The 15,988-nt window shown below is 47.1% G+C and overlaps 1 protein-coding gene across 3 annotated transcripts in view; it reads left to right on the top strand.

Moving 5' to 3' along the window:
* Nucleotides 1-15,988, top strand: part of VWA2 (von Willebrand factor A domain containing 2) — an 80,597-nt gene that overhangs the window by 43,206 nt on the left and 21,403 nt on the right. For 2 of the 3 annotated variants that reach the window (XM_073354299.2, XM_073354300.2), the window contains exons 6-12: nt 2,417-2,611; nt 3,163-3,296; nt 4,247-4,379; nt 6,843-6,898; nt 8,518-8,625; nt 10,809-11,390; nt 13,196-13,747. In XM_073354299.2, coding sequence (XP_073210400.2) covers nt 2,417-2,611; nt 3,163-3,296; nt 4,247-4,379; nt 6,843-6,898; nt 8,518-8,625; nt 10,809-11,390; nt 13,196-13,747 — 1,760 coding nt within the window. The remainder of the gene's footprint in view (nt 1-2,416; nt 2,612-3,162; nt 3,297-4,246; nt 4,380-6,842; nt 6,899-8,517; nt 8,626-10,808; nt 11,391-13,195; nt 13,748-15,988) is intronic. The other variant, XM_073354301.2, reaches the window with a different exon arrangement.

Here is a 15,988-nt window from a genome sequence, read left to right as displayed (position 1 = left end):
CGGTGTAAATTAGACTAGAGAGCTATCTGGTAAAAGTGCATTGTTTAATACCCAGTAAGGAAATAAGTCTTATAATTACAGTTAGAATTGTAGAACTGTAATAGTCTTACAGCTAACCGTGCACACCGCCTGATACTGGGGAAGGAGATGGGGAAGATGGATTCTTATTCTGTATTTAAATAGCAAGCAGCAGTTTACAACACCGACATTGTAGACTTTTATTGTTAGCAGTTGTAGAGCAGCTGAAAGGCTCATAGGCTCTGTCGTTCCCTAGTACTTAACAACTGTCCTGGTTTATAAAGTAATTTATATCACTAGTGGAATGTACAACCCACTGGCACTTGTGAGGGTACATATTTAGTTGGGTACTGGATAAATGATAGTCAGTGTTAAAATAATCGCTTTCTATCGTATTAGCATGGCCAATAGGCATTCCCACTCCAGCCTCAGAACAGCATGACTGCCAAAATATTCCGTTACTTGACTCTTCGTTGCATGTGCATCTCCAAGAGCTGTATTTATGGATCATTCTCTGAATTAGACATGGAGGAAAGAAGAACACAGAGGGAGCAGGGCTTTGTGCTTCGGGCATTTCACTAGGAGTCACACAACATGGGTTAAGTTCCCAGATGGGCTTGTGTGACCTTTGCCCTCACATGACCTGCCCAGTTTTCAGGAGAGCTCAGGGTCAGACTTTCAAATGCTCAGCACCCAAAATTAGGGCCAGATTTTCATAAGAACTCATCATTTCTATAGATACCAAATAAGGGCCTGGCTCTATGAAGTGCTTATGGCCAGATTTTTGAAAAAACCCAGTTGAGATCTTCACCCCTTGGAGCTCCTTTGAAAATCTGACCTTGAATCTCTCTGCCTTGGTTCCCCATCTGTAAAATGGGGATAATAGTACTTCCCTTCTCCCACCCTTTGCCTTGTCCATTTTGACTATAAGCTCTTCAGGGAGAGACTCTCTAACTATATGTTTGTACAGCACCTAGCACAATGGGATCCCAATCTCCACCATGGCCTCTAGATGCTATTGTCAGACAAATAATAATAATGTGATGAAATGGTGTCCCATGATTAGAGTATGTCGGTGTCAGAGACAAAAACAAGGTGAAGTTGATCATTTGTGCCCATTTAAAATGGTTGCAGGCTTGACCCCTTCTCCAGTCAGGAAGGTGCCTGTGGCAGTGGCCAGATAATTGAATTCTAAAGCAGACTGGGATACTTGGGACTGCTTATTTGCATATTAATACCCAGAATGCTTTTCCAGCTTGGAGCTGTATCTACACAGCTGTGCTCCGCTAGCAGGAATCATGGGTGGCTTTCCCCCACCTTTACCTTCCTGACCTCACTGGTTTAATTTATTGTGAAATCCAGGTGAACTGCTCTCTGTGCCTCGCTCTTTGTTCGTCATTAATGGAAAAGTTTCTCTAGGAAGGCTGAATAAAGAGTGCCTTGTATTCTCCCTTCATCAGTTTCCAGGGATACACGCAGAAGTCCTTTGGGATTTGCATTTTTGGGGGGTTTATTACTGATGAACAAATGGCATTCTGTGGAAAATCAAATTAATCAAAGGTTAACGAGCGAGAGAAGGGACTGTGCCTCTGGGCTCAGCTGAATTGCCAACACTTAATTAAGAAACATTCTCCAAAGCAAACAGTGAGTTGCCATGCAATTGCCCTCTTTTAGCAATTGCTCCCTAGGCATCTAGCTATAGTTCTATTCTAAAGAAATTTCACTATGGTTTTGCTCTCTGTAAGGGGCTTGTACCTGCAGTATAAAATGTATACCTATTGGAAAGCAAGATGGTTGAAGTGTTCGTATTTTCACAAACACTGTACGTGGGGCTGGTAAATGGAAGATTTCATTGTTAATCAGCTCTTCCATACAGGGGCAGTGTAGTTCTCAAAGCGCTTTGTAAAGAAAGGTTAGCCTCATTATCCTCATTTTACAGATGGGGAAACTGAGGTATGCACTATTGAAGTAGCTTGCCTAAGGTCACAGAGGGGGGAATTGAAGCCAAATCTCCTGGGTCCTAACCCAGTGCTCTCTCTGCTGGACCATGCTGATTGGTATGGTTTAGCCTTTTCTTAAATACATGAATTACCAGGAGTTTTTCATTGAAAGCAGCCATCCCATTATTGCATCTGTGGATTTTTTTCTCAAGGCATGTCTGCACCTGTGGGGTGGGGAAGGAAGAGTCAAAGGAAGGGGAGCTGCCAACTAATAGCAGGAAGGCGGTGAAAATTACAGAATTAGACTCATCAGTATGGCTGTGCAATGGGTCTAAGTGCAGAAGTTCCCTAGACTTGGTGCTACCAGAGAGCAGGCAGCGGGGAGTGGGAAGAAAGCAAAAGGGAGTCGGACACTTAGCCCAAAACCTCTTCTTTCAATTTTCTCTTGCTTGTTTCAGAGGCGGGAGCACAGAAACGGGGCTTGCGCTGAAATACGTTCTCCAGAAAGGTTTCCCTGGTGGCAGAAATTCCTCTGTCCCTGAAATCCTGATCATCCTCTCGGACGGGAAATCACAAGGCAATGTAGCAACACCCGCTAAGCAGCTGAAGGACAGGGGTACCACAGTATTTGCTGTGGGAGTCAAGTTTCCAAGGTAGAAAATTGTCTCTTGGGGGGCAGGGAGTGGTGCACTGCTAACAGACTAGCCATTGCCTTCAGCATCTAAGTCCCCTGAGCAAGACCAAGTGGGCGAGGGGCAATCACAGAGTCGGAGGAGCAATTTGGGGAGGGACACATGGGTGCTGGGAGTGCGGGAGCACTCCCTGGCTTGAAGCGGTTTCCATCATATCCAGGGTTTACAGTTTAGTTCAATGGCTCTCAGCACCCCCCACTGTACAAATTGTTCCAGCCCCCCGGTGGGATATGAATGTGGAGTAGGAGGTCATTTTGTGAACGGGGTGAGCAAGAAAGAAGGGCGCTTGGAGGGAGAAGTGCCCTGTTATGAGCATGTGTCTTTAGAAATGTCAGTGGATTTTTCAGAGAAGAGACACTGGGGCCCTGTGTGGACGTAAAGCTGCATCACTAGTAGTTCTGAGTGTTTGTTCTTTTTAAGGCCCATCCCGGAAACCAGCTGTGACTGCAAAGGGCCTGGGCCTGTTCTTTAATGCCAGGAGATTGTATTAACATGTCCTGTCACCTGTGCAGGTGGGAGGAGCTGCACACGCTGGCCAGTGAACCAGCTGAGCAGCATGTGCTGTTTGCTGAACACGTGGACGATGCTGCCAATGGCCTATATAGCACCCTCACCAGTTCTACTGTCTGCAGTGCTGTCTCTCCAGGTAATTATGCCACCCTGGTGCACGTTTACTAATGACTGTCCTGCCTTTCACTTCTGTATGGGGATTGTCAGCTTGGCCTTTCACTTCCAGAGCGTCTCTCTAAAGCTGGCGCCTCTAACACAGCTCACAGGGTGGCACAGTCTACCCCTTTGGGAGAGGTCTTCTCCTCTGTCTAGAGGAGAGAAATGGAGGCTGTTGAGAGGTTACCATCAATCAAAAGATGACTTCGGGGCACAGCCACACCCCTGTGTGCGCTGCTCCAACCCCAGGGACTCTGTGTGAGAGGGAGGATGGTCCAATGATCAGCAAACTCTCCTAGGTCTTAGGAGACCTGGGTTTTGAGTCCTTGCTCTGCCACAGTCTTACTGTGGGACCTTGGTCAAGTCACTTAGTCTCTCTGTACCTCAGTCCCCCCATTTAAAGTGGGGATAATTCCTACCTCAAACGGGCGTTGAGGATAAATACATTAAAGACAGTGAGCCACTCAGATATACAGTAGTGGGGGTCATATAAATACTTAAGATAGATGAGAGGTGAAAATCCCCTAAGAACTACAAGTGATCATGTAAGTCAAATTGCTGAACCCACTACTGGAAGGTGCTTAGCTAGTACAGTGATGATGGTGGTATAGGAAGCTCTGTAGAACAGAAGAGCAGGGGTGGACTTGGTGGACATGGGTGCAGGTATTGTGCCAGAACAATGCAGACTACAGAAGCTGTCCCCAGGAATCCAGTAAAGGGCTGACCTGCCCACCAGCAACAGGTTTACTTGTTTTGGGGCATCACCGAGGGACTTGTCGAAAAGCTGCAATGAACTCTCTTTGCTGGACAATGAGACAAGCTGGCATTGCTGTGGCTTGAGCAATATCCCAGCTGTGTCAGCTCCCACTCCCAGACAACTTCACTTGCAAACAAATGCACCAGCTATTTTGTGTGCACTCTTTGTGCCAGGTTGCAAGATTGAATCTCACCCTTGCGAACGCAAGACACTGGAGACCGTGAAAGAGCTGGCTGGGAACTATATGTGTTGGAAAGGGTCAAAGAGACCAAATGCGGTGCATACATCTCTCTGTCCATTCTACAGGTAAGTCAGCGAGCCTTCTCTCTTGAAGTTAGTAGTGCACACAGAGTGAGAGCGCACACACCTCCATTGTTAGGTACGATGACTTGGGTTTATGATTTACTGTAACTTTATATTAATATTTATATTACAACAGCACCTAGTGGCCCCAGCTGAGGTTGGGACAGGCTCTGTACATATACATAGAGAAAGTCTGTGCCCTGAAGAAGGTGCAATCTAAGCAAAGGGTGAGAGGGGAAACGGAGGCATGGAGAGGCAAAGTGACTTGCCCAAGATCACCCAGTAGGTCAGTGGCAGAGCCAGGGTTAGAACCCAGATTCCCAGGCAGGTTTCCTTGTCACTGGACCATCCTGCCTGTTATGTAAATAGCCTCATTTATGTACTTCACACAATTCCTATTTGTGCAACACTTGCTTATATTCTATGCAATAAAGAGAGTGGATAAATCCCAGATACTCTGTTGACCCTGAACCAAATCCAGCTAGTTGTGATATTAGCCAGGCAAGCTTTTATTTTCAGGGAAGTCCTTTTATCCTTACTTAATGGAACTGGGAGATGCTGGGCTATGGAGAGGCTTCAATAGCTGTCTGGAAACAGCTCCCACTCATACCGAAGAAAATATTAAGCAGATAGGTTGCAAAACAGAGAAGTATATTGTCAGGTCAGTGGCAGCAAGTTGCACAAGGAGATTCCTCTCGCGGTGAGGTGAGGATGTATTTGAAAGATTGTGAAACTTATCAGATCCTTAAAGAAATCGAATGCCTTCTAAAAGCTTCATTACTGCAATTTGTACAATTAATGAAAGAATTTTAAAGTGACCTGCAAAGAAAAATGTAGGTTTGTGCTCTTTTTTTGTTTGTCTGATATATAAAGAGAGCCTGAAGGGGAGGGAGGCAGAAGGGGAGGAATTGTTGGTGTTTTTTCTCTTGCTTGTTTTTTATACTAGAAATTCAGGTCTTGTTTTCCAGACTAGTAAGGTTATGACATCAAATACAAAGGAAGTGAAACTTGACTCATTGAGCTGGGAATCTATTTTTATTCAGGCTGTCCAGAATCTCAGATCTTTTTTTTTAAAACTCCAAATGTCTAACAAACCCCTGGAAGGACAGATCTGTTAAAGAGTGAGCATCCTTTCCTCTTCAATGAAGGGCTGAGAAATGCCACACTACACTCCTCTAAGCCCCAATGAGTCCTCCAGCAAAACTAGGGAAGATTAGACTTGACAAGGCTGATCTTTCTAAAGTTTTAAAAAAATCGGGAATCCATCCACCTTTTAAAACAAAACTCTCCTACCCCCGGCATGTTATAAATAAGGCTACGTTTTAGTCACAGATATTTTTAATAAAAGTCATGGACAAGTCACGAGCAGTAAACAAAAATTCATGACCCGTGACCTGTCCATGACTTGTACTATATACCCCTAACTAAAACTTGGGCCAGGGATGCTCCAGGGGGAATGCTTCGGGGGGGGTGGGCATCGGTGCGTGGCCCGGGACCCCCGCTGGGGTTGGAGTGGGGTTGGAGGGGATGGCAGGCTGGAGGGGAACCGCAGCCAACGGGAGCTGCGGGAGTGTGCCTGCAATCACGGGCAGCGCGCAGAGTCCCGTGGCCCCTCTGCCTAGGAGCTGCAGAGATATGCCAGCCGCTTCTGGGGGAGCTCCCCTACCCCCTGAGTTAAGCGCTGCCCTGGAACCCAACTCCCTGACCCAGCCCTGATCCCCCTCCCACTCCTAAACTGCTGCTGCTGTTCGGGCAGCCCCTGAGCAAACCACACTGGCCCCTGCAAAAAAATCTGTGACTTCCGTGACCGACACGCAGCCTTAGTTATAAACAAGCAAAAAAGGGGGACACACATCATTTATTTTTCCCATCCAGGTCAGCTTTAAGATGAGATGAATGGTTTCAAAAACATGATCAATGAGCATTCACTCATTGATCTCATATGGAGGGATTCTTGGGAATCAAGAGTTGCTTTCTAGTGCAGCCCTTGCTCTCTTATTAACTGGAAAAGTTAGAGCTGGTTGGAGATCAGAGTTTCCGTTTCATGGGAAGTTGCAACATTTCAAAATTTGTTTTTATTCAGATTCAGAACAAAAGATTGATATTTCCCACAGAATGAAAAGTCCAAAAAATGACAATTCAGAACTATTGAAATATCTGGTATTGTAAAAATATTATAATATCAAATATTTTAATTCAGCATATGAAATAGTTAGTAGTCTAAACAAAGTGAAGCAAATTGATAGTCAAAATGATTTGTTGCAACTTTTTCACCTCAAATTTTAATTCTGTCAAAAATCAGTCTGTTCCCACGAAATATTTCAATTTTGATGAAACTGCATTTTTTGAGGGAAAACTCATTTGTCAAGAACTTTGTTTAAATGGTCAGCCTTGCAAATGCCTTCTTAATCTTTTAAATACTTGGTCAGTCCAATTTCATATTTTGTATCAATCTTTCTATCTTAGTTGGAAAAGAGTCTTGATCAAACATCCGGCCAGATGCTACCGAACTACATGCCCAGGTAGGACATGACCTTTCTGAAAAATCTCATTACAGTCTAAGAAAAAAAAAGTGAACTAAACTCAGGTGATTATTTTAAAATCACATTCAGTTCCTCAGCAAGGATCAGAAAAGCAGGGATCATAATTCTTAATGGATGTTCGTGAGGAATAGACCCTTTACCAGTCTTTCATTAACCACTAAAGAAAAGAGTGAGATTTCTTGTTTCACTCATGTTCTTGACCATGAAATCATTCTGCTGGCTTAAAACAGTTACCTTCAGTCTCTCCCTTCACTCCTGGAGGAGCTGGTTCACCTTTATTAGTCTGAAATTCTTCACGTTCTTGTTTGTTGATAGAATCACACCGTTCCCAAATTACTATTGTCATCATCTGCATAAGCCAGCAAGAAATAGTGTCCAAGTATTGCATTAGTTTGGGGACTGCATTGCTACCAACGTGGAACGTTTCTGCTCAAGTTGTAGTTGAGTGAGATGCCTTCAGCCATGTAATTTGGAACCATCAGTATCATTCATTTAAGAGGGAACCTGACACTTAGTAGTTGTGTAACTTGGTTTTGTGGTTGTGTGGGAATAGCTCCTCTGGTTGATTTACCAGTATGATAGACCATTCAGTGGTTCAAATCATGGAGTGACCTGATTGCTTTATTTTCCTTGAATGCCCTTTGAAAATACATCCTCATCATTTAAGCCCCCTGATTCGGAAGGGAAATGGAGATTCCTCGATCTAGCAAAATTTGTATGTGCTACACAAGCAATGCAGTAAATTCTGGAGGAAAGGGTAGGATTTGAAAATGAAATGGATAGCTGCCAAACTTGTTCTGATACCGTCAATGTATGGTGTCACCATACCGTGCTACGGGGACACGCCATAAATACAGCCCAGCAGATGAAATGTTCAGTGGTAGAGTGTTTTGGACTGCTTGCATTCACTATTTTTCATGGTAGCTTTTGAGCAAAAAGTGTTGTAAGCCACACCCCAGAACCATCCGTGCTGAATATGCACCAAAAGGTATCTGAACAGAATGGACCAGGTTCTAATCTCTTCTCTGCTGGTGTGAATCTGAAGGAACCGCACTGATTTCAATAGTTACTTCAGATTTACACCAGTGTAACTCCAGTGGAGTTACTCCAGCATTTCCCTGATGTAAGTGATTTAACTCCACAGCAATTCAAGTGCAAGGTGGCAAACACACGTAGGAATGGACAGCTTTATAGAGCTGACACTGAATTGTAATGTGGTCTTACAAAACCGTGCTTAAAGAGAGCGGGCTTTTTTAAATGGTTGGAGCTGCCCTTTAAAGAATATATTCATTCAAGTGTAAATAAGTTAAATTTAAGAAATTACTGAGTTCTGCTAATGGGGCTTATCTTTGTACATTATTAATACTCAAGCAAAGCTACACAGACATCCCAGCCTTACTTAACTATGCTTTATTTGAGTAGAGAAAGAGACCTTTCTGCAAAGCGAAGGACAATTACCTTCCAAATGCCCTAGAGCCCATCTGACTCTGCATACTCTCAAAACACTTATAGCTAATCCACTGTGTAGCATGACTGCTGTGTTTTCTCTCTGGGCCCAACCCAGACTCTCTCCTTCTCCTTCTCGGGTGCCTTTGCAGATCCCTGCGATTCCCAGCCTTGTCACAATGGAGGCACATGCGTTCCAGAGGGATTAGAAAGGTACCACTGTGTGTGTCCTGTTGGATTTGGAGGAGATGCCAGCTGCGGTATGTGGGGCCTAAACCTGGTCCACTGGTGCGGTGTTAGCTCTTGAATCTGTTGATTGGGACCATCCCTCTGCAGCCTGCCTTCCTGTAACAGCCCTGGTATAGAATTATAATGCAGTTTGCTGGATGGGGTTGAGGCTAACCACTGCCTTTTAAACCCTGCTCAGAGGGCTGAGTTTGTTTTCCTACCGCTTGATACAGGGCTGTAGGGCTGTCAGTGACTGGGACTTGCTGCCTAGTGCTACAATTTCCAGGGGATGATCCTTCCTGCTCTCTCCTCAGAGCCACTGTGGCTGCAGAAGGCACCAAGAAATGAGTCTCACCAGTGGTGCCAATTTAGATGTTTCCAGGAGGTGGCAAATTCCGGTCCTTCTCCCTACCCCTCTTAAGAACCCTGTTCTGGTCCCTGCTTGCCTCTTCCTCCCCCTCTCCCCAGCAGGGTCCCTGAGTCTCCCTCTGCTAGGGAGTGTCCCCTGTTACCCACACCGTGCATGAGCCTGTCACCAGGAGTCGGTTCTCGGCGGACTCCCCTGCACTCTGCCCTACAGGCACAGACTCCCCGTGTGCTAGGTCACAACTCCATTTGGCCAGGCTGCCTCCCCATCTGTCAGGAGGGGCAGCTGGGTCAAATTTCATTGGCACTGCGACCACACAGCCTGAATGGTGTGCTCCAGCAGCAGCTGGGCTGGGTTAGTACGGGACCATTGCATGCTAGCCATGCTGCGTACCCCGTGTCCCCTGAACTTTGCCTGTGCAACTTTGATCAAGTGCAAAAATCGGGGGGGGGGGGCATTTTCCATTCCCCACCAGTAGCTGTCATTGAGTCCCACTATATTCAGAAGCCCCTGTGAACTTGGTCAACCGCAGGGGTGGGCAAACTCCCGACCTCCAAACATTTTAATCTGGCCCTCAAGCTACCACTGGGAAGCGGGGTCCAGGGCTTGCCCCATTCCGGTGCTTGCCTCACTCCGCACAGCTCCTGGAAACAGTGGCATGTCCCCCCTCTGGTCCCTACACGTAGGGGCAGCCAGGGGGCTCCACATGCTGTCCCCACCCCAAGCACTGCCCCCTGCAGCTACCATTGGCCAGGAATCGCGTAAATGGGAGCTGCGGGGGCGGCAGCTGCAGATGGGGCAGCACGCAGAGCTGCCTGGCCTCACCTACGCATAGGAGCCAGAGCAGGGACATGCCGCTGCTTCTTGGAGCTGCTTAAGGTAGGCACTGCCCAGAGCCTGCATCCCAACCCCCTCCCACGTCCCAACCCCCTTCCCCAGCCCTGATCCCCCTCCCTCCCTCCAAACCCCTCGGTCCCAGCCCGGAGCAACCTACTGCACCCACCCCTCATCCCCAGCCCCACCCCAGAGCTCGCACCCCCAGCCAGAGCCCTCACGCCCTCACACACCCCAACCCCCAATTTCATGAGCATTCATGGCCCACCATACAATTTCCATACCCAGATGTGGCCCTCGGGCCAAAAGGTTTGCCCACCCCTCATCTACAGCCTCATTGGGGCTCCTTCCATCTCAGTATGCGGGGAAATCTGGAAGCAGGGCATGAGAAGTGGATCCTGCTGAAGGAGAGGGACAGCTGAAATACCTGTGCCTTGGCTCCGCATCCCTCGCCTCTCCTCCCTCAGATCCCTGAAGAACTTACCTGCACATATGGGCTGGGAATTTCAGAAGGGATTAATGATTCTGGGTGCCCAAGAATGTTTTGTACAAGAGGAGAATCATGCCTCAGGATGCCATTCGCTTTGGTAGGATGCCACAGAAACCTCAAGGGGCTGAGAAATACGTTGCAGGAAGTCATCCAGTGGTTAGGGCATCTTTTGATACAACTTGAGAAACCTTAAAGGGGTGGGTGCTCCACATTTTCTGAGATCAGACTCCTTTAAGGTTTCTCTAGTTGTATCAAAAGATGCCCTAATTACTGGATGACTTCCTGCAACGTATTCATCAGCCCCTTGAGGTTTTTGTGGCATCCTCCAAAGCGAATGGTGTCCTGAGGCATGATTTTCCTACTGTACAAAACATGTTGCCCAACACATTGTTTTGTTTTCTTGACAGAGAGGCTCTGGAGTGCATTCTCTCTCTCCTTCAGATCATTGGGATTGCAGGAGACCCACATGATGTGCTTGCTTATTTTTTGCATTACATGCAGTTACTCACTTCCTTTGCTTTCAGCACCGAAGTTGAGTCTGGAGTGCAGCGTGGATCTTCTTTTCCTGGTGGACAGCTCATCTGGTACCACCTTGGAGGGATTCCTGCGCTACAAGGCCTTCCTGAAAAGGTTCATTCGGGCAGTGTTGAGCAAAGACTCCCCAGCAAACGTTGGAGTGGCCCAGTACAGCAGTGATGTCCAGATCCCGATCAAAGTGGGCAAGTACAAGGATGTGCTCGGTCTCATGAAGAGCGTTGACACCATGCATTTCAGCGGAGGGGGAACCTTCACCGGCAAAGCCCTTCGGTATGTCACGCAGCATGGCTTTAAGAGTGCTCCGGCCTTCGCGGATGTTCACGACGATCTCCCGCGTGTGGTTGTCTTGCTCACGGATTCGGAGTCCCAGGATCCTGTGGTAGAAGCAGCTAAATATACCAGGGGCAGAGGACTCTTCCTAATTGGCGTGGGCAGCGACTTCTTAAGAGCAGAGCTGGATGACGTGACTGGGAATCCAAAGCGGACGGTTGTCTATTCCAACCCCTCGGATCTGTTCAACAAGATCCCTGAGCTGCAGAAAAAAATCTGCAGTGTAGACAGTCATCCAGGTAAGGCCGTGGCTATAGATTGTAGTGCAGTGACAGAATAACTGCTCAGGGGAGTTCAAGATTTAAGGAGTAGGATGGTTAAAAGAATGAACTTCGGTTCCCCCACACAACAATGGTCAGGAATCCAGTGATACTGATCCATAATCGGCAGAGCACTCCCTGGACCTTGAGAGCTAGCTTGTGTCAGGGACTAGAGAGGCTGAAAGCACTGAACCCCTCCCATGCAAAGACCTATATTCCCCAGCTGCAAGGGTGGCTGTGTCTAAGACTGCTGCTTCCTCGGGCACCCATAGGCACGAATCAATCAAAAAACGGTAAGGACGGGTTGTGGTCCACTCCCAACTCCTGTATCAGCCCAGAGAGCTGGCTAGCCAGCGGGCTAGTGGTATGGGGAGGGGGGGCTCATATGGATCAAGTATTATGTGCCGCTGAAAGGGGTAAACTGCAACATGTGCACTCTCTATCTGCGATGGGGATTAGGGGGAGGAAATGAAGCCCCTAGGGCACCATCCAAGCTTCGTCTGGGGCGCTGCGGCTCTAGTCTGCCCCCGCCTTGTGGGCCTGGAAGCTGGTGAACTATTTCACTGGTCGGTGCACCAAAGAACGCTCTCCAGTCACAGGATTTCACTCCCTTTTCTTCAGGGACTCAGTGTTATTTCTTCAAAATAAAACTGTTTAACACAAGTTCGACATCTCAACCGTGAACTTCCCCTCTGATCCAGACCCTTCTGCAGGAGTTTGTTTACTCCGTACATCTACCTGGGCATCAAGGCAAGCCTCTCTGCTCCCTCGTTCTTCCTAGACGGCTCCCTACAGGATTACGCTCCACAGGCTGCCTGCCTGGGAGCCACATATAACCTGGGATATTTCCACTGCTTCAGAGACGCCTGTAGGAGCCTTCCCTGTTCCCTGCAGTTCTCTAGCTCAAATGAGCTATTTGCTGCCTGTTATGAGGACAAGGTGATCTCCAAGCTATCACCTGATTCCTGGCTTCACTGCTTTAGCTGGGGGGCAGCTCATCAGACACAGGTGAGGCTCTTAAAGTGCTGGCCACTCTGTGACAGGGCCTCAACGGCACAGTCTAGCCATAAGTAATTAATCCTTCTAATGCCCCTCAGAGTGAGGGTAGTCAGAATTATGATCTCTGTTTTATGGATGGGGTAACTGAGGCACAGAGAAGGTACGTATCTTGCCCAAAGCTTCCCAGGGAGTCATTGTCCGAGCCTAGATCAAACCCGAGTGTCCTTGCTCCTCCAATTATGGGCTCAGACCACAGGGCCAAGCCTCTGACTGAAAAAGGAATACCCTTGGTACAGAGAGACAGAAGGTGCATGAGGTAATATCTTTTATGGGACAAACTTCTCTTGGTGAAAGAGACAAGCTTTCGAGCTTAGGCAGAGCTCTTTGTCACATGTGGGAAAGGTACTCAGGTAGTCACAGCTAAATATGAGGTGAAACAGGTTGATCAGCATAAGTAGTTAACACATATAGTAAGAGACCATTCAAGGTTAAGGATTTGGCTCAAACCAGTGTAACAAGTGTAAAGAAACTAGAAATATAATCTAATGCAGTAGCGCTTGTGTTGATTGTATAGCTGGGGATTATCTTCTCTAGCTGCTCATTACGAGGAGGCTGTATATTCCTGTAACAATGAATTGTGAATTGCAATCTGCCATTCCTCATAATGCCGCAGTTCATTACTGCCCAGTAGTCATGTGTTTGCCTACGGGAGGTGGCTCCTCTGCTTTGCTCGGTCAATAATGACTATATTCTGAAAGGCTTAAAGTTTGCTCTCTCCTTTCCAGGCTGCCAGTCCCAGTCTCTGGATCTGGTTTTTGCCTTGGATGCCTCAGCTGGAGTTGGCAGGGAGAACTTTCTGCGGGTGAGGAACTTTGTCAGTAGCAGCTCTCTACAGTTCAGTATCAATCGGGACGTCACCCAGATCGGCCTCGTGGTCTACGGCAGCAGGGCTCGCACTGCATTTGCCCTAGATGCGCACGTCACCAGCTCAGCTCTCTTTCAAGCCATCAGCCAAGCGCCTTTCCTTGGTGGCTCGGCCTCCGCGGGCAGAGCCTTGCTGCACATCCATGATGACGTCATGACCGTTCCAAAGGGGGCGAGGCCCGGGGTGAGCAAGGCCGTGGTTGTGATCACGGATGGGAGCGGCACCGAGGATGCAGTAGTTCCAGCTCAACAGCTGCGGAGCAATGGCGTGTCGGTGTTTGTTGTCGGGATTGGGGGTGTACGGAGGGAGACGCTGCTGAGGGTGGCCGGTTCTCCCAACTACCTGGTCCACGTTTCATCTTACGATGATCTGCGCAATTACAAAGACTTTATTATGGAAAGAATATGTGAAGGTGAGATGGCTTTTGGCCTCCCTTTCTCAGTTCTCCCGCTGCACCCAGAAACCAGCTGTTAGAAGCCTTATAAAACGGACAAACCCAAGGATCTCACTGAGCCCTGGTCCAGTCCATGAGATTTGGTTTGGCTACTTTACCAGTTGTGGTTGCCTGTTGTAATCCTATCTGGGTTAAATCAGTTTCACTCTGTGTGTTAGAGGCACAAGAGAGTTTAAATCTTGCTTTAAATGTGTAGGATGTCACATACTACATACATTGCAAGGTATCCAATGCAATGTTCTTACTGGGGGTACGAAGATGGGACGTATTTCAAAGCAGCTGGTGACAAGTTCCTTATGAGCCACAAGGAAGGTTCCAACACCTGATTGTGTGAGTCCTTTATCTCAGCAGGCTTTGGATCCAGATCTGAAACTTGTGGCTCAGTCCCATCATTTCCTTCCTGTTGTCCCCTATCCACTTGCTGCTCACGGCTGACTTGCTTGCCCTTGTAGTTACTGGCCACTAACTAACCATGGTAGCTTTAGGTTGAACGTTTAGGTGGGGCGACTGTAACTTGCCTTCATTGCAAACGGTCCCCGTTATTAGGGGCACTTTTGCGAGTGCTCTCAGTGTTCTGCTGTTCAGTGAAAAGCTGCTGTCTGAGGGCTCACGTGCACACAGCCTGGGGCACTGGAGAAGGGGGAACACATAGAAGGGGCTATTCCATTAAATTAAGAGCCCTCATAAGCACGTGGACCTGACATGGACAAAAATTTATTTTCTTCATTGTCTTTTTTTCTCCTTATTTTTCTGAATTGGGCAATCCCCCAGATAGCTGGGGTAAAGCCCCCATTGCTAACTATGGAACTGTGTCCTTTTATGATCAAAGGAAAGGGGGATAAAGGAATAACTTTCAGCCTTCTGGGGTGTTTTTAAAAAGCTGTTGCTTTGTATTTTCTTATGAGATGTACAGGTAAGTGTAAAGGTAACGACACAGGTGATCTGAAGAGTTAGAGGTGCTTTTATTAAGCAGGAAGAATACAGGTGATGACTGTAAATTAGTTTTAAGAATATACATAGGTACTTGATGTTTATACCCATGTGTTTAGTGCCATAGTTTCAACAGACCCCGGTTGTTAGCAGGCAGGATCGAACCTGGAACTCTAGAGCTAAATGCCTGAGCCTCTACTGCATGAGCTAAAATCCATATGGCTGTTAGCTAAGACTGTACAGCAGACTTGTTAATCGCTCTCTCTAAGCGGTCTCGGCACCACTAGATGGGCGAGAACACCACACACAGGAGGTGTGTGGGTTACACATGAAGCTCCATTGAAATGATTTAAGGCCTGATCCTGCAGGGTGCTGAGCAAGTCAGTAGTGCTGCTTGCAGGAGCTACTCAGTAACTTGCTGCACTGTGCCCTTCTATGGCATATATTTATACAGGGCAAGACTCAATTTATCTTCTTGCCATTTCTCTGTTTTATAATGAAGCCCTGTTGCCAATACAGGCAAATCCAGTGCTTTGAGATCTGCAGCTATATTTATCATCATCTGAATATGGAAAAATGAGGGCGATTAGGTAGGATGGATGGTCTTGAGTTTAGGGCACTAGACTGGGACTTGAGTGATCTGGGCTGTTACCATTTCTGCCACAGATGTCCCGTGTGATCTTGGCAAATGTCCCTTGTCTCCCTGTGCCTTAGTTCCCTGTCTATAAAATGAGAATAATTCTTCCCTGAAGGGATGTTATGGCCATCAATCCTTGAATACTTGGGAAGTGTTCAGTTACTACCAGGATGAGGGCCATATAAGTGCCTAGCCAAATAGAATAACACTTCTATGCCCAGTAACTGCTTTAAAGGTCAAGCCTTTCGATAGATGGGAAATGGTTCTATTGGGTAATTCTGTTTCAGGAAGGAATGAACAACGTTTTCAAAGCACTGCCTTGGCTAAGAGAGATGGCAGATGTGCTAATGTTTTATGAGCAGATAAAGTCGAGATGAAATGGGATTAAACTCTTCCACTTGGAAAGCGGTTAGGCTGAAATGATTATAGATGGTCAGAGGAACATTCTGTAATTGTCTGAAAGCATCAAAGATCAAAAGAGTCCCAGCTGATCCATGTTTCATCTTCAAAGATGCACTTGCCTTTATCCAAGACGGGGGAGAGAGCTTAAAAGCTGGCCCATCAGAAAGTTATCATGTGTGGGCTGCAAAGGCATAATAATCAGCTCGTCTTAGAAGGGTCAGTGTATTCTG

The sequence above is a fragment of the Lepidochelys kempii genome, chromosome 7 (assembly GCF_965140285.1).
Source record: "Lepidochelys kempii isolate rLepKem1 chromosome 7, rLepKem1.hap1, whole genome shotgun sequence".
Classification (NCBI taxonomy): Eukaryota; Metazoa; Chordata; order Testudines; family Cheloniidae; genus Lepidochelys; species Lepidochelys kempii.
Note: the sequence above shows the minus strand (reverse complement) of the source record. Positions and strands in the feature narration are given on the sequence as shown.